Raw genomic sequence first — 18,987 nt, 5'->3', positions numbered from 1 at the left:
TGTGCTTGCATGTTGAATCAAGTAACTCTGAAATTAGCACTGCTAATATTAGATAAACAAACCAGAGTATTTACCTACTGTACATACAATAATTATGCTGCGGATGAACTCTACATAATGGGCACTGCAGCAAACCAGCTATGACATCCTGGATTCATTATTCCTTTTAGATGAACTGTGCTGGCTTCCCAAGGGGGAGCACGGTAATTGTGTCTTTAGGGATTTGTCAAGTCCCTGTTGGACGGCAATAAATCATTGACAGAAGAAGCGGTGGCAGACCTTAGGTTAACTTGTTGTATGACAAAATCAACAAAGCCTTGGTTTTCTCGTAGAAAGAGTTTGAAATAACTGACGAGCACCGAGTTACCTTTGTTCTCAATCTTACACAGACATTTATTTTTTGATTTATAACAAACTGGAGACCTTACCACTTATACGGCTCCAGTCATAATAGAGGACAGACACTCAGTGTGAGTGTTACATGGCCATAGCTGAGATAGCATTGTGCTCTGCTTGTTTAAGAGGTCATCACCGTGAGGAGGGTTTTGTGTTGCACTCGCAGTGTTGGTCACAGACAGCATTGATTTGTGGAGCTGTGATGGTCCCTGAAGTGCAGGTGAATCAATTGTCAGGCCTAAACACAGAGCCACATGAACATGTTGTTCTTAAGACTTGTCTACTTGCGATTCCCTCCTCTGGGATGTCTTTGCTATTTTTGTCATGCAGACATGCTTGAGTTTTCAGGAATAATCTGCTGTCTAGCTCAAGTGACAAACTTGGGGGGGAAAAAACAATAGGGACGCTCCCTTAACAGTGAGTTACTGTTCTTTAATACCGTTCAAGTGTGAGATCACTTAAGGCATAAAAATTCCTTTTTTGTCTGCCTACTTCAAGCTGCAACTCCTCTTCATGACTTACTGTAACAAGATGTAATAACTACAATCAATATAAGATTATAGCTTTCACTCGTTTACTGACTAACTCTTTTTTTTTTTTAAATGTATTTATAATTTCTGCTGTCAACACGCAATCTCCACAATCTTTCATAGTCCCTGACGGCATGCACAGTGGGTTTTTTCTGATATGACCAATAAGAGTTGTTTAGCCTAGAGGAAATCCATAGATTGACATTTTTGCTCAACTGCTTCCATTTATGGCAGCATTGAGCAACTGCCTTCACATGGTAATATGTGCTCTCCTGGCTGTGTTAATGGCCCACAGCCATATGCTCCTCTAGCCTGCCCGACACCCCACCTTGCGTGGAGATGGTTGGCAGCCCCGCTCCTACTCCTTTTCCCTCCTTCTCTTTCCAACAGCCTCCACACTCAAGCATTTGCCTCAGCATCCAGGCTCTCCCCTCCCCCACGGCAGTACACTTCCCCTGCCTTTTCCCTCCATCATCCTCCTTCTTGTTCTTGCCGCTCAGCTCATGCTGTATGGGTGGAATTAAACCTAAGAGCTGAAAACAACTGGAATAAAGGGATCACACAGTAAAAGAGTGTTTTATTTGTATTTATTTATTTATGTTTGTTTGTGTATGTATGGGTGGATGTGTGTGTGAGTATGTGTGTTGGGGAGGAGTGTATTTGCATCTTGGAAAAGTCAAACTGTGAAAAACAGGTCACTAAATGCCTCTTGATTTTGCCACCACTCAGTGCTTGTCACCATAGAAACAGATGATAGGAACTTGTGGCCACAATAGCTATATCTATATCAAACTAGATATTTGTTTGTTTGTCTTTTTGGCTGTTGCCTAGTATAGATACAATTGCTTCCACTCTTTCAAACCGAATAAAACTTTGGGTCAAACTTTGAGTATGATTCAGATCTACAAAGTGAACTTTTCCTTTTTTCCTCATTAAGCGTGCTATGTCAAAACAAAGATCCTAATAGAAGACAAATGCTGCTCCCCAATAAAAAGGAAAAAAAAGAAAAGGATTAAGATTAAGACCCGGACAGTTGTCTTAAATCAAATGTTGCACCCTATAGTCCGGTGCTGCTGCACTGGCATTTTGTGGATGGAGTCTTAGCTACTGACGGTGGGAGCGGTTCTGGGATGAAAGGGCGAATCTTGTGCTAAGGTGCCTTGTCCAGATTCTCATGCTTGTTTTTGCTGGCGTTTTCCTCATACATAACATTTGAGCTGTTTCCACAGCCGTGATAGACTGTCAGGGGACTCTGCTGACAGCACTGTGCTGGTGAGTGAGTTGTTTGTTTGTGTGTTTGTGTGTTTGTGTCCGATGGTGTGTGCGTGCCCATGTGTGTGACTGAGTGAAAGGGAGAGCCAGACAGAGAGCAAGCAAGGAATGGGAGGTTATTTGTGATTTCGCACTAAATATGAGGTTGCGAAGAACTCTGACTCCCACATTGCACTGCTAGCACTGTGAGAGTTCATCCAAAAATAAAATGAATAAACCCTCAATTTCACATAGCCATCAGTTTTGAGTGCCTTTTGCTTGGGGCCTTTGGGTTGTTTAATCATACAATAGATCTGATTTATTTATTTATTTGAAAATACAGATTGAGACTCTGCTGAGATGATTTCACAGAGTTGAGATGAATAGGTCTCTGCTTTCAGGTCTGCCGCCTGACTGTATTCTGCGTGTCAAGGGCAGATCTGCAGCTGAGAATATGACGGAGCCAGTCACCAAACGGAAATGATCCTGCAGCCTCTCCAACCTGGATAAGCTTATTTTAGACAGTTGAGACTGTGAAAACCACTTGTATTATTTTTTCTCAGCCACTATCAAGAAATACTGGAAGGCTGCCTCTTGAGTTTACAGCGCTTTTCTACTTCAGCCACCAAAAACCCATTTTATCTTTGCTGTCACTCACTTCACTTTCTTAGAGCAGGGGAGCAGCTAGGTCTTTCTTATCAAGAAAAGTGCATTTGTTAAGAGTCTCAAGGGGAGATGGCTTTTGGCCATCTAAATCTCAAAGTTTATTCTTGACAGACCTTCCCACCTCTTAGCTTTTTCTCAGTTCATAATGGCATCAGCCTGTTATGTCTGTAAGATATTGAATATACTGTAAAGTGCAGATAGAGCCAGTGTAATCGCTCCCTCTCAGTGCTGTGTCATTTCCACCATCCATTTACTTCTATTTGGAGTGAACCCGAACAAAACATGGCTGCCTGAGAAATATCTCAGTCCAACACACATCTGCACAGTTTTATCTTCTGATTCTCAGGTTTTTTTCCCCTCTGAAATGTACTTTTTATGGGACTCGTATTTAGATCTGTCTCGTATTCGCGGATTCAGCAGAGGATTATTTTACCACCATTCACGCTGTCACATGAATATTGCATACACCATGTGAGCCCTTCTCCCACAAAGAAATGGAGGGACTTCTGGCAGGATTTCACACTTGCAGGATTAAGATACAGGAAACTGTGGCACATCAAAAATATCCCAGAACCTACACATACACAAGACATATAGCTACAGTATCAGTTAAAGTTTGGACACAGCTACCCGTTATTTCTGAGCACAGTGTGATGACAAAATTAACAGAAATGCCATGAATCAGCTTTTCTAAGATGATATGTAACATTATTTTTTTCATATTCTTACATGCTGCATGTTTGTTGTTTTGGGGGTGGGGGTTGTTTAAAAATGCTATAAAGATGTGCAAGTCAGCCATAAATGATTTCATGCAATTTTCCATTTCCCCGTCAAATACAATGAATTTGTATGTAAGAGATGATACAGTAAAAAAAAAAAAAAAGTAGTGTAGTTGTTTTTCCTAAATATGTGGTGATTAGGTTCTTACCTGACAACAAAAATACGACATGACAGATGTAATTTCACTAATAAAATAATAAAAAATTATTAATTACAGTACATGACAGGTGCTACTTCCTACTTTAAAAAATACTAAATACTGTAATTCGGATACTTACCTTATTACTTCTTAAAATATGTCATTAATGTTAAAAATTTAATATTGACATATATCCACTTCATAAAGTCATAGCTGGAAATACTTTATCCAACAATTGGCTTATTATTTCTGTAGCTGACGAGGAGGAACACCATCATTCATTTAACATAATGATTCTGATAAGTCTATGATGTGAAACTCCTTGCAGCTAAATGCTTTGCTATGTTCACCAGATAATCAAGAAACTTGCTCAGTCTGGTTTTTTGTCCCGATGCTTCTTGTCTTCACATCTAAAAGTAACACTGATGAGAGGAGTGAGACTGGACCCAAACAAGGACCTAAAAGAAGCTAAAATGTGTTGGGAAAATGAGGAAAACCGCAAGAAAATGCAATTTTTTTTTCTTTTTAAGTTTATTCGTTACAAACTAACCTTTAACCAGTACTAATGTAAATGTATTAATTTCTGCATTGATGAAGGACTTTGGCTATAATGAGGTATTTTCCCATTATTGAAAAACCACTCGAGCTAAAGTCTGACTTTGGCACATCTTGCACCCCTGATAGCACATGATCATTTCAACAAATGCTACCCTCTGGCCATATAAACAAGACTTCCAGCATAATCGACATCATAGTAGTTTATAGATTTGCAAAAGTATTATTTCTGCGAAAAACCTCTTTTGGTCTGCTCCTAGTGAGAAAGGAAAGATACTACCGTAATACATACCCAAAAACTTTTTTCCCCCTTATGAAACAGACAGTATATACTATTGGGGAAACAAGCTGAAAACAAGTGATTTCTCAGGGGTGATTCAGAATCTCATACTGTGCAGCGCTTTATTGAGAGGGGCCACTCAGCAGAAGATTTGAAACTATTGTCTTATACTGAGTCACAGAGGGGAACAGATAACCATTTACAGAAATTAGAAGTGCAATGGATCCTCAGAGTCACAAATTTCTCTCCTAATGGGCTAAATGAAGAATTGCCTCTTTACTGATTCCAATGATGTTTTTCCCACTTGGTTTCTTTTTTCCCTTAATTGAGCTTGTGCGACCTAACAGTGTGTGTCTGTGTGTGTGTTTTTCACGACCTGTAGAATGAAAGAATCGGCTCTTGTGTTGAATGTGTTGATGATGTTCCTGTGTTGATCGCTGCAAGGAAATATTATTTTAGTTGGTTATTCATCTGTTCAATTTTTCTCCTAAACCAATTAGTATTTTTAAAGGAGTCAGAAGATAGAGGGAAAAAAACAAGATATGCAATCCAAAACTAGTAATATGTAAAAACTATTCACTATCATGACTATCATGTAAAAAAAGATGTTGGAAAGGCTATTTTATTACTGTCATTTATTTATTTATTTGGTCATTCCCTGGCAAAAATTGAAAAAATTATATTAACTCTTGAACACAGAATTTTTAATTCTTTTTCAAAAACCTTTTTTTCAGTCATCGTGCATGTGTGGCAGATGCAAAGTGCTCCAAAAACTCAAACAAAGGCGAACCTTTGTTTGTGAAAGTGCTTCATCGATCATAAAAAAAAACACAGATTGGTTTCTTTCACTCCTCTCTGAAATCAAGTCCTCGAAACAGCGTCCTCTGCCCTTAGGTTTCAGGTTGACTTTTGAGTCTTGACCTGACCTACAGTATGTTAAAGTTGAAAAACCATCTCTCAACAGAGGTGGCAGTCTTCAGCGTCACCTATCAAACCCTTTCAATGCAGCCTTCACTCTCTTCCCCAGGTGGTTTCCCAACCATTCCCACCTTGAATCATGTGACCACACATCTCACATGTTGGCTGACTAGCTAAACAACCCACAGGATTGTTAAGTGGTGAAACACAAGCGACCCCAGCGGCCTTCAAGGTGTGAATGACCCTGTCCCTTCCGTACGTGAGTCATTACCAGATGTGAGATGCGCATGATCAGAAGACTCACCCATTTGCACAAGCTAATCCTCCGCCTGACCCCTACCCTGCACAGATGTACAAAACATACATACCTCTTTGACCATCATGCCTTGAGTCTCTAAAATTTGCTATTCTATTTTATTTGCTATTTTTTAAACTGATTTTCAAGAACATTTTTTAACTTGAGAAATAGGACATCATCATGATGACTATTATTTGCAGTTTAATTCGCTTGCTAGTTGCTGATCTAAGATAGCCACAGCTTCGTTGGACTTGTTGTTTTTCAGTTTCTGCACATTCCACCAAGCATGTAGATTGCTATGCCATCTTGATTGCTTGATAAGGTATTAATAGGCTACCTCAGCTTTGGCAAGGACTTTAACAGAGACATCCTCCACCCCAAAATGTGCCCATGTGGCGTTTATTCATGCAGCCAATAATTATGTTCAAAGAATATGCTGCCTCTAGTGGTCATGAGAGCAACTGCATGGTTGCTTTCTATCAAACCTATTCTATCCGAGTGGTTTTGATGTGGTAGAATATATTCACATAGTTATCATTAATTAAACTTAATCATTTTAATTTATTGTTCAAAAGTACCCTTTTAGGGTTTTAGAAGTGAACAAAATTGCAATGCTTTTTGTCTGCTTTTAGTATTTCATTGTAATTCTATGAGATTTATGAAATCTAGATATGATGGTGTTTCCTTAGTTCTTTAGGCTCCTGTATTGAGGTTCTGCTGGTTTATTTATTTATCTTTTTGTTTTTTATGGGCTTGAAGGTGGGTTGGAGCTGAGGTTGAGTAGGGCAGCAAAGGGGGTTGGGAAATATTTATCTTAGGCTGCGGCTACACGAAAACGTTTTTCACTGTAAACAATACTTTTTCTTATCGTTTCGCTGTCGCGGCCACACGGAGCCGGCGTTCCCACTACCCCAAAACGATAGTTTTTGAGAACGGGTTCCAGAGTGGGAAAGTTTGAAAACGGCCTCGTTTCGTTTCCATTGTTACAGCTAAAACGTTTTTGCGTCAGTCAAACGTTGACGCTGTGAGCCAATTTTAACACTTCTCTATTGTCTCACAGCGTGGCGTGACACAGTGGCGTGTGTACTGCATCGTTTCATCGTTTTCATCCGTTTTCGTCTGGACCTGAGTCTTTACAGCAGCGCGTTTCCGTGTGGTCGCAAGAATTTTCGTACCCGTTTTCAAAAAAAACCTTGTTTCGTTTTCGTGTAGCCGTAGCCTTAATTCCTCTCTTCTTCCTGTTCTTATTGCTTTCACACTCTGTGAACGAGTGACAATACATTTGGTTTGCAAAAGAGTGCTATGCAAATAAAGTCTCACTAAATGACAGTTTCCAGATACAATTTCAGTCGTAGGAATAATGGCAATGGCCACCCCTTGCACCCTTTGGCTCCACCCCTGGGTCTCGTTGGTCAGGTGGTTAAATACCCGTACACTACAGCTCCATGATGCCTCCTGAACAATTTGACAATTTGTCAAATGTCGCTTCCCTCAAATAGAGGCTGGAACACCATGAAGATCCGAACCCTCTATTAATGAAATTTTAAAAAAATCTGATCTTGTGTTAGCTTCTGGTTTTACTTTTTGACATATCTAACACTAAGTTGCTGTGACAACACCATACATCATACACCAGAGAATGTTTTTCCTTACCACTGCGATGTCCTGCTGTGGTTCCCACCACCACTCAAGACAACAGACATGAAAGGATTCTTTATGCCCTTTTTTTAAACTTTGTTGTGTTTATGTATTTGTGTGACATTCTTCATGACACAAAACTTCTAAGATATCAAATAAGAGTCATGCAGGTCGCACAAGTGTAAAACAATCCAATGAACTATATGCGTGATGGATGGGAGTGGAGGGAGACTTGCTCGATGCTTTATTAAAAATGACATTTGTAATAAGAGTGCTGGGCTTCGCTGATGAGACAAAATATATGATCTGCACATTTTTCCAAAACAAAGACACTTTTAGCTCATTTTGTGTTGCAAAAGGTCACAGTGCAACAATTCTGTTCTGGTTCTGGAGCCATATGGATGATCTGACTCCGCGCTGAGTGGAAAATCTTTTTTGTTTCTGTCAGGATACTGGAGAGAGGCATTTTTTTCATGTTGTGGTGTTGTGTCATTGTTACTTTTGACCAAACTCAGCATTGAAAAGGTTCGTGGCTGTTGCATGCACACATTTCGACAGTTTTGTTTCCATAGAAACACTGAGTGCTGGGCAGCCGTGTATTTTAGAGTTACATAAGGCTTTACCAGTAATACGATATACAATCTGATATGGGATTTCTCATTTGGCTGGATTGCTATTTTAGGAGTAATACAGTACAACATTAGAAAATAGCTTTTTATTTTCATTCTGGCTGTTCGCTATTTTAGGCTGTTTACATATACTCTGCTGTTTGATTAGGAAAAATCTGTCTTTTGAACATAATATTTAAATCTATTTAACATGATGTTTGCATTTTCATCAAATATTGAAGTGTGCCTTTGCCATACTAAAAGTCGAGGTGCACAGTTCAGTAAACCTGCTGTGTGTTTTGCACTGTGGGCCATATGAATGTGGGCGTTGCAGAGCAGCAGGTCTTTAGCAACACAATTGAACATACGTGATGCAACTGTGTCTATAATTATTCAATGGCTCGGGCAACGGTCCCTGAATTATATATACAGATTAAATGTATACAATAAGTGATTAAGTAAAGTGTTGTTAATCACTGGTCTTCGAAGAAAGGTAAAGCTGGTGCACATAAGGATTCAGTCCGTCTCTGCAGGGATCATGCGTTTGGTCTTCCAGTGCCTCCTACACCATCTGCAGGGCCAATAGGGTGTTATTAATAGATGTACGATGAAGCTATTTGAGTCTTTTATATTACCGTTGCAACTCTTTGCCTCAGGCCTAATATCGTTTCACTTGTTCTGATCTTTTTTGTTATCATACACCAGCAAAGATGGTACTAATGTAGCCATGTATTTACAGTATGGATTTCCAATTAGCATCACAGCATTGAGTGTAGTGTTCGATGTACGAGATGACTTCTGATGGTTATTAAGCAGCTGTTGTATAACTGAACAGAAAGCCTTTTTTACGCACCACAGTTCACTCAGAACCAGTATACATGATCCGTGCCTGTTGATGGTGACCAACTTTTGCCAGGAGGGACTTTAACAGACTCGTTTTGAAATAAGATTCCTATTCCAGCGTACCTCTCAATCACTTTGGCCCTTAAGTTCACATTAGCTTTGACCACTTTATTCACTGCAGCGAGCTGCCATGTGCCTAAAGGCTAAGGGACTTTGAAGCAATAGAGCAGGAGTAATACTGTGAATACCCTAAACGCACTTGATGTTCAGTCTCTTGCACATCTGTGATTGCACACAGAGTTGTGATGAGTGAATTATTTCATGACCTTGGGAATCAGGCAGAATAACAGATGCCTCTAGTTTGCACAATGACATCATGGCTGTCAGCAGCAGGGCCTCGCAGTGAATGAGCACATCTCAGAGTTTGGACTGAAATAAAGCAGCTTGAACAGTATTAAGCTGTTAATTACAAAGTGATAATAGCCAAAGTTCACAAATTTCCTAATGGGTTTCAACAAGTTCCAACAAGTTCCAACACGGGTGTCCCAGCAGCTCCTCTATAAAAATACAGGGAGCTGTAGTAATTTATCTTTTCATTCTGGATATAAAGATGTAATTATAGTTTTCCTTTGCTCACTGACTTCAAGATGTTTACGTTATGAGATAGGTGGCACTTTGCTCTAAGCAGTGGAGTATAATGTGATGTGCAGACAACTATTATGGCAGCTGCTGAGTAGTGTTAATGAGTAATCACAAATAAGCACCCAATAACGTTGCGTGAAAAAACTCTCTTATGTTGTCCAATTCAAAACACAGGATTCTGCTAATTGTATTCATTTGCTTTTTGAGCATGTGACAAGAGTTTTTAAGCAGGGGTTTAATTCCTCTGCAGGGAACATTTATTCCAAGTGGATCATGGTCCATTTTTATTTGCCAGTTTTGCAAAGTGTGATTTCGAGCACACATGCACAGACAGGCTATTTTTTCCCCCAGTTTTTGTCTAAAAACTGAACACTTTAACCTGAATTCTTGTACTTTTTTATTAGCAGTGTTGACTCAAATACTTGATATGCATTTTTGACATTCTGGGTTGAATGGGATTCCCTTTATTGTGTCAGAGGAAGAATGACATAGTAGTGTGAAATAAAGCCTTTTCTTCCACCCATTTCTCCTGTGATAATGAACTCCGCACTGGCAATATTGCTTATCTAAATCCTCCATCTTTTGTAGCTACTAGCTTAAGATATGGACTGAACTGTTAAGTAGCATAAGAGGTGATAAGTGGAGAACTTCTATTCATACCAGAATAGAGTTATCCTCTCCATTAAGACTTAATTGCTCTCCTTTAAAAGCGTATCATTTTTTGAGTTTTTATCTGTATTTGGTGCAGTACTCTATGAGTCACCCTGATGATGTTTTCATGTGCAAATCAAGGTGAAGAAAATAGGAAATCGAAACATCATGAATAGGTTGTTGATATCAAGTTCACGATGTGAACATATAACAACTGCATATGCATTGTAATTTCAAAAGGAATTGAGCCCTTTTGAGATTGATTATTTAGCCATTCATATAATTCACTACAGGAAATAACTTGGCTATACTTGAAATCATTTTCAAATTAGTCTGCAAATTGCTCATAAACATCATGTTTAGAACAGATAAATCAATTAAGGTTTTTATTTGGGCAGCTGGATCTGTAATACACTAAATGCTTATTCACTGAAGCTGTTGTGTTTGCAGTGTTGTTTGCTTCGTTATCTAAAAACAGCAAGAATCCTAATAATAGCACTGATTCCTTTGGAACAGTGCCAGGCGCATAATTCAATCAGGGCTCTGTTGTTTCATGTGAGAGTCATAAACCATTTCATCAAGCCATTGAGAAAGTATTTGTCACTGTTCCAGAAACTCAAAGTTATTTATATGTTGTTGTTTTTTTGACAGGGATGACCTGCCAAGCCAGGACGTCATACACAGAGGACGAGGTTCTGTGGGGACACCGCTTCTTCCCGGTCATTTCCTTGGAGGAAGGCTTCTTCAAGGTGGACTACTCTCAGTTTCATGCCACGTTTGAGGTTCCCACCCCCCCCTACAGCGTGAAGGAACAGGAGGAGGCTCTGCTCCTCTCCTCACCCCTCATGGCTCCGTCCCTGTGCAACAGCGGGGACAAGAACAGCTCTCTGGACTGTCTGGAGACCCTGGAGGACAATGACAGCACCACCAAGCTGCCTACCAAGCTCCAGAAGATCACAGGGCGGGATGGCCTGCCAAAGAAGCTGCTGAGGATGAGCTCCACCACCTCAGAGATGACTTACAGCTTCGGAGACCTGCCCATGAAGTTGCAGCGAATCAGCTCTGTTCCTGGTGTCTCTGATGATAAGCTGGGTGGTAAGGCCTCCAAAATCAGCACAGAGCCCATGAGCAAGTCAGTGGCGGACTTACCTCCCAAGCTGCAGCGATTGGCTGGGGGAGGAGGGGGCAGGATGGACGGACACCTGCCGCCTAAACTTAGAAAGATGAATTCAGATCGCTTTACATAAAGCAGACAGCATATTTAACTCCTGCAGTCTACTTCCCTCTCCCCTCCCCCAACCTGAAGTCCTTGTACTATTCCTAATTTATTAATGGACACTATTCTCATATTAAAGGAAATGTTGAATATGTGCACAAAGACCTTATATAAAGAGGGAGATGGAAATGAGCACACTTGTCGCTGGATGTAAATGTACATGCTATAAAAAGACCTCTTTTTTCCCTCTCTTTCCTTTTTTTAAACAATGATGTACAATTAGCACAATCTGGCATGTAAGAAACAGCGCATGTAGAACCAAATCTCAATCTCTGGCATGACATTTGTTGATATTTTACAAAACGAATTTCATTAGTGAATTTACAGACAGTGGAAAAATTGCACAAAGCCATAGGATTTACAACTTGGACAGCATTGCATTACATGGTTCTAATTTGTAGTAGTGACAAAAGGCACATAACATTCGTTTTGAGTTGATTGCTTTTGTTGTTTAATGTAAAATCGTGACAATGTTCCGTTGCTTGCATGCTCCTCTTATTGACTTAGCTATACAAAGGTAATAGACAAAGATGTTTAGCCTTAACTATATTACCTTGTTTCCATTTTCATGTTTGTTCACAGCTGTATTTTTGGTATTTCATATATAGACTATTTTACCATGTGCGATTTTACGACTTTACTAGATGATCAAATACGGAACATGTTGCTAGATGATGCATTTTACATTTACAAATGCATTATTAGCATCAGTGGAACGAGGCACAATGCTATGCGATTTTCACGTGCTTATTAACATAACACTTAAGTTGAAACATTCAATAATTGTAATTGATAAGCACAATACCCTGTTATATTAGAAGGCGTTCATAGGCATTTTGTCTCATCATTTAACAAAATGCAATCTTCAAGGGCCAGTTGTGTCTTACAAGAAGCTCCATTAGACGTTGAACTTAGGTGTTAGTGGTTAGATTTGGTGGGCCTGAAAGAAAGTCATAATCTTTGTTTTTAGGGCCCATTGTATCCCTCCTTTGTGATGAAAGCAATAATATTAAAATGACTATAATCTATAGCCACAGGGTCTACCACAGCCCCATATTCATTCTGTTTACTGAATCCATTCCATGAAATCTGGTTTTCCCTAAATGCATCGAAGACATTGTATTATACCTGGTCTCTTCAGGAATAAAGATTTAACGTAACTGTTTAGTATCGTGCTATTTTGATTGGATGTAATACATTCTTAAATTACCGTCAGTATGCTTATTGCAAGGGGTGGTCACAATAATAAGAACAGTACTTTTACTTTGTTGTACAGAGAAGACCCCAGCAGCCACATCTGCCATCTTGTTATGCTAAAGATGATAAAGAACCAACCATTCCCATCCCATAGAGTTAAAGCTCCTGGCACTTCTGAGATACGAATGTGTCTTTTGGTGCTTGTGCTCTGATGAGCTGGTTGCAACAGTATTAAGCTGTTTCCAGACATGAACACAGAAGGTGTCAGCATAGAGCGGACTGGAGGGAGGACATTTATGCAAAAGGTACACTGACGGAACTGCTGTATGTTCTTTACATGTCAACAATGGCAGATCAGGCTCTTTTAAGACTATTTTTGTGTTGATATCAATGCGTTATGTATCAGAACACATTCACAAGCAAAAGCAGCCAGTGGAAAGGAAACTTCCAGGGCATTAGATAGTAGCTTGACTGTTTATAGAATGGTAGCACATTGTTTCACCTGCTGACCTTCTAGAGATTTTACTAGGGGGCTGAGTGGAAGACTCAGTTAGAATCTGGGGGAGATTCTGCAAACACTAGCATTACACTCAACAACCCCTCTATAACATTTCTGGAATATTTCTTGACTCCAGTGCATGTATAAAAATGGCTTTAAATGACAAAAGCAAAAACTATTGAGTACCTACTTATTAAATGTGAAATATGTCTATAAGGAGGCTGGAGTAGAGTTATGGAAAGTTACTGGACTAAGAATCATGAGACCTGAAATGCAGACCAGTTCGGGACGATTAGTTTTTTAATTCCTCGTTTCCTTTTCACTTGCTGTTTCAACTAGTTTGGGTTGTCGTTTGATTTCAAACACACTGCTTCGCAATGTTAACTCTGAGCTTTGAAAACAGATGCAAATGAGTACCCCCTGTAAATATTTATGCCTTTTGACTGTTTATCGAAAGGGAATTCTACCAAACGTTTGGGGAAATAATATTGCTTTATTCGAAAAGGTGTAATGTGATGAATGATGTCACTAACACCTGGTTCAATTCAAAGCAATAATTAAAACAGAGTACCAAGTATGAAACTCCCAAAAAACTAAGCTAAGGTCCAAAACATGCTCATCCATGAAAACATTCTCTTCATTTGTGCAAATGAACCAATAATTTGCTTGAAAACACAAAATCGAGGTTCATCACTCTTTGCTCGCTAACAGTCATCTGACTTCTTTAATGTAGTTAATGCCTAACAAATTTAGATGTAAGAGCTTAGGAAATACAGTGTATAACTTTACAACATATCAGATGGTATATCGAAATAGAACAGAATTGTTTGCCTAAATGTCTGACAATAATTAGAAACTATTTTTGACAATAGTCGAAGTCATTTGTCATGTGGTTGAAAACTTTTTTTTTTTTTTAGATGTTTGAGCTGTTGTTGGGCAAAGCATGCATTGTGACTGAGTCACTGAGCTCTGAGACAAATTTCTGAATATTTTCAAACCAAATTATTATTTATCCATCCATCCATCCATTTTCAAAAATAATCAACAGATTAATCCATAATGTAAGTAATTATTGGCTGCAGCCTGATATTGGACGGTTGCACTTCACCTTCATCATTTACCACAGTAAGATACTGATTTTATATCACTAGATGCATTATATATTGATATAATTATTCATTGTAGTGTAAGGGTCGGGGAGCTGGATGGGATTCTGTAATCAGCACTCTTTGTACCTTAAGTACAGGTTCCAAAAGGCATGTCCTAGAGGATCAAATGCTCACTGATTATCATCGTACATATCAGCTTTATATAGTGCTGACAGAAAGTTTTTAGAACTTTTCAAATTGCCCATTTTGCTTGTTTTAGACTCATCTTGAAAGGGATTTCATCCATTTTTCTCGAATCAGTTTTCACACAGTTCTCCACAGTTAAAAAAAAAGACAGAGAATGGTTTTCATTTCCTGAAAATAAAAGGCTGTCCCACTAATATCGAAGTTTTTCTTATTATACTCACAATTAAGCCTATATATGTCATACTTCTGTCAGCGGTCTTTGTGAAGCTTCTCCAACTTCATAAGTGTCTGTTATTAAAATCATTGCAAGGATCAAGCTTAACTGTCACATGTCACAGAGAAAACCAAACTATGAGGTCAAGAGGCCTGCAAAGCAGGTCTGTGTCAAGGACCAGGTGTGGACCCAGAGTGTTGCTTAATATAACCTTTCCAAGTTCGTTCAGGCAGGTTCAATAACGTAACAACCTGAAACAAAAACTCAGTGAAAGTCCTGGAGACCCAGCCAGAATCTGGATCCTGAAACTATCAGAATATCTCTAGAGAGACCTGAGAATGGTTGTGTACAGGCCCCCTTCTGTAAATCCCCACCTACCCAAACTGGTGGTATAGATACAACAATACTTATATGGATGACATTGTTTTTAGATAAATGAACACAACATCTATTTTTTAAGCTTTGTTTTTGTTGTGTATTGTATGGATATTGAAGAGCAATTAATTAAATTGCGTCTGAGACATGGCATTATCCTGGCTTCCAGCACTATCATGAGGAACTTTACCATTTTTTTTCTCCGCCACTCTTAATTGGATAAAGCGGGTATAGACCACGGATGGATGGATGGATGGGTCTGAAACGTATCAAGATGTGTTTAGAAATTCCGGTAACCAAGGCATTGGTGGCGAATCAGCAGAGATATCCAACCTTGTCGCAATTTAAAAACTGGAATAACTCCCAGTTTTGTGCAGAATTGTTGCTGAACATGTGACATTGCAGATAACAAGCTTTGTGTGGTGCATTTCACTTGTTCTAGTAATAAAACATGCATGCCTGCAGACTTATCTGATCTATTCTAAATTTGGACCAAAACTGAGTCAGATAAAGGAACCCACATCGACACAGAGCCAATGTCAGCTCTTCTGGCGCTTTCATAGTTTTGATCATACTCTTGTGTAATCACTGCTGCTGTTTTCACAGTACATCCTTTGTTGCTGTTAAATATTCAGTGTATAAAAAAACGTGTATAAATCCCTTAAAGAACTTGTGGAGATAAAGCCAGAGCCATTATTGTAGGTATCAGAGGCAGGTGGGTTAATTCTGTCTTTATCCTGAGATAACCCTTTCTTCTATAAACCCATGAGGTGGATAAGAATATCAAGACTGCTGATGGCATTATTCTCTGACTTCTTGGGGGTGGGGCGCAAATCCCTTTAGCCCACCTTAAATCAGCACTTGTCTTGCCGGAAAACAATTGCCCTTTATCACCAAGGAGATCGCTGCTCTAGATGTCACTTTTTTTTCTTGTGGGTGGTGGTGAGGTTGTCTTTTGTCTGTGCTTCTCCACAGGAATACCATATAAACGCTGAAATAATTGAGACAGGCAGATTTGGAAGGAGTGGGAGGACTGTAGTGGGAAGCAGCAATAGGGTTATTCAGAGTTTAAAATCTTGTTAACGTTCCTAAAAATAAGTACTTATTCAGATATCTTGATCATTTCCATTAGCTTTGTTTTTATAGCGTAAAAACAGCAACCAAAGTATATAGATTATTACAGCAAAAAACAAAGATAAACATGCGGTGAAATGGCAGATTTTCTTATTTCTACAATCCATTTTTGTTGAATCCAAACTTAGTCCACAGATGAGTCTCACTTCTTGTCAGAAAGTTTTTCAAGTTCTGGATTTGCAAATACAGTAAAACTCAGCTTTTCTGTTATAAAAAGATTAAGGCCATTCAAAATTAAAAATGGCTCGCTGACTGGTTGGCACTTCTCACACTTCTCACCCCACATCAATATGTGCCAGAGTCAAGATGGAATATGTGACACATCACATATGAAGATTAGTGCAACATAAGACTGAACTGCTGGTCTGTTTGCACTGTGTGACACACTGCAAAATGAGACAAATGTCTTCACACCATCTTAATGGTTTTATCTTATCTTTAACATACTGTAAGAGGCTTAGTTTAAAGGGACACATAAAAAACACTGAATGTTTTATCAAGCATTTCTAAAGAGGAGAAAAACATACCTGTGGATGACGGCAAAGCCAAACATGAGCAAGTGTGTCGATAGACCATTTTCAAAGCAGACATCCCATCCCGACTTTGGGATGAATGAGTTTCATCAATTGTAAACTGTCCCAGAGAAAATAATCTTAATTTTGTGTTGTTAACTGGATGTAATTAGGTCTCAACGTCAGAGATCTATTTTTGCTCTCTTTTCATCAAGGAAAATCTGAATACAACTTAAACAAGTCACAAAATTGTTGAATCGTTCAAAATATTCAAAAGTGTTTGGAATTTTTCTCTGAAGTCACGTCGCACTGATAGGAAAAATATGGCCCGCTCGAAAATGTACAACACCAATACCAAAAAGGTTGTGAGGTTGTGTAAAATGTAGATAAAAATTTAATTTCAATGATGCGTAAATCTCGTAAACCATGGTTTTTCACAATAGAAAACAGAGGTCAAATCTTGAAATCATGAAAGTTAGACATTTTACCATTTCACGAAAAATGTTCGCTCACCTTGGAGTTGATGGCAGCAACGTGTCTAAAATAATCCTGAGTCCTCTTTTTTTATACAAAATTGAAAAAAATGTTGGTACTTGTGAGAATAAAATGCTGAAATGTTTTTATCTTCATTAATATATTCTGTAAATTGAGTATTTATCACTAATACTACATGAGACCCATTTTTAATAATTAACAGGCCCATAATTCTCCATGTAAGCTTACAAATGATGATGGCATTATTTATTTACAAACTCAGGAGTAAATTCATATGAATAAATGAGACTTTTTTTTTTAACTGTGTTGTCCATTATGAAATCTCAAAGATTAGTGCTTTTCAATGATAGAGTAGAGTGAACAAAAGACAAATTGACAGAGAGACGCGAGAAGCGCATTACAGACAGCAGAGGAGACCCAAATTGGTGCGTGGGATGAATAATACATTTGCCTCAATCCTTCCAATCCAGTAAGTTAGCAAAATGACAGTGATCAAAGTTGAGTCTGGAAAGGGTGGTATTAAGGGGGAGATTACAATGGTTGGGAGAGTGTAAAAGAGAACACCAGAGGGGGATAGAGGATATTTCTGTCTCACGTCAGATTCTGTCAAGACTTGTTTTACATTTGCATTTTCTCTCCTAAAGCTCATTTCCTGGCAATACAAATAAGTTTCACAATTCGATGTGGAAGCAGCTGCTTCAGCCTGATGTTACTGCTGTCGAGACATAATACTGCTGCACGTCAACACGATGATCGTCGACACTTCTTTTCTTCTAAAGACTATTGTTGGAAGTTTGAAATAAATATGGAGAGAGAGGGTGGAAAGAACAAGTGATGCGAAAATATAATTTAAAAAATTATTATACTCACGATAACACAAACGCATCCCTCCATACACTCTGTGAAACACACAGAGCCACAACAGATGCCTCATCTCTGGTGTATTGTATTTGTATGATAACGGGCTGGTGTGGGCGTTTGCAAAATAACTCGGTTTGCACCTGTGTCAAAATCCCTCTCTGCTTTAGTCACCAGCAGTGCAGGGAAAAAGGAGCTGAGGAGGACACATCACATCGAGCCCACTCTCTTTGTAGAATACTGAGCCTGTCTGCCTGATGCTTGCTTTATCTGCCCGCTTCCATTTCATGTTTACTTTAAGACCAGTAAGCAACTGTCGCTCTCCATCGCCCAAAATATTACTCTGAGATCACGGGCAGTGCAGGATTCATTTATTTCAATTGTGGGAGGCCTCTGCATGCCATCCAGCTGAAAATGTGATTCTCAACAGAGCATGATACAAGTCGTCTATGTACTGTTCTGACACTAAAGCTGTTTTTGATTCAGTTTGGTTTCTTGTGTGTAATTATTTTGTACATTTTTTTATTTGAATTCCAGTCAAGTCAAACAAATGTTGCTGGCATTGGCTTGTCGAAGTGACATTACAAAATATTCAAAAACAGCATCAGAGCTACAGAGAAAAGCTCTCAGAGAAGTGGTTGATGTCCATTTACAGTATGTGGTGGATCTATATGCTTGAGGAAAATGACACTGCATACTCGAGGGGCACCAAATACAGTAATTGTGGTGCTTCAAGCCCAGCCAGTACGACTGAAATAAAACAAGTGCTCTCTCACAATCCATGCTTGCTAAAAATAAGTCTGCTCAGACGAAAGTGGTGGATTCTCGGCTGCATCCGCTGCTCTGTGGAGGCAACTGCTTGATAAGCGTGGAAGCTAAGAGAAAGAGACTGTAACTGTGTACTTCTGCAAGCCTGACATACACCGCGCACAGGGCT

General features: G+C 39.1%; 1 protein-coding gene across 1 annotated transcript in view; it reads left to right on the top strand.

Annotated features, from left to right (window-relative positions):
* kcnj3a (potassium inwardly rectifying channel subfamily J member 3a) overlaps positions 1–18,476 on the top strand; it is a 30,626-nt gene extending 12,150 nt beyond the window's left edge. The window contains exon 3 of the mRNA XM_075479760.1: positions 10,847–18,476. Coding sequence (XP_075335875.1) covers positions 10,847–11,442 — 596 coding nt within the window. The 3' untranslated portion in view covers positions 11,443–18,476. The remainder of the gene's footprint in view (positions 1–10,846) is intronic.
* The last annotated feature ends 511 nt before the right edge of the window (positions 18,477–18,987 follow it).

The sequence above is a fragment of the Odontesthes bonariensis genome, chromosome 12 (assembly GCF_027942865.1).
Source record: "Odontesthes bonariensis isolate fOdoBon6 chromosome 12, fOdoBon6.hap1, whole genome shotgun sequence".
NCBI lineage: Eukaryota > Metazoa > Chordata > Actinopteri > Atheriniformes > Atherinopsidae > Odontesthes > Odontesthes bonariensis.
This window is presented reverse-complemented; position numbering and strand designations above follow the sequence as displayed.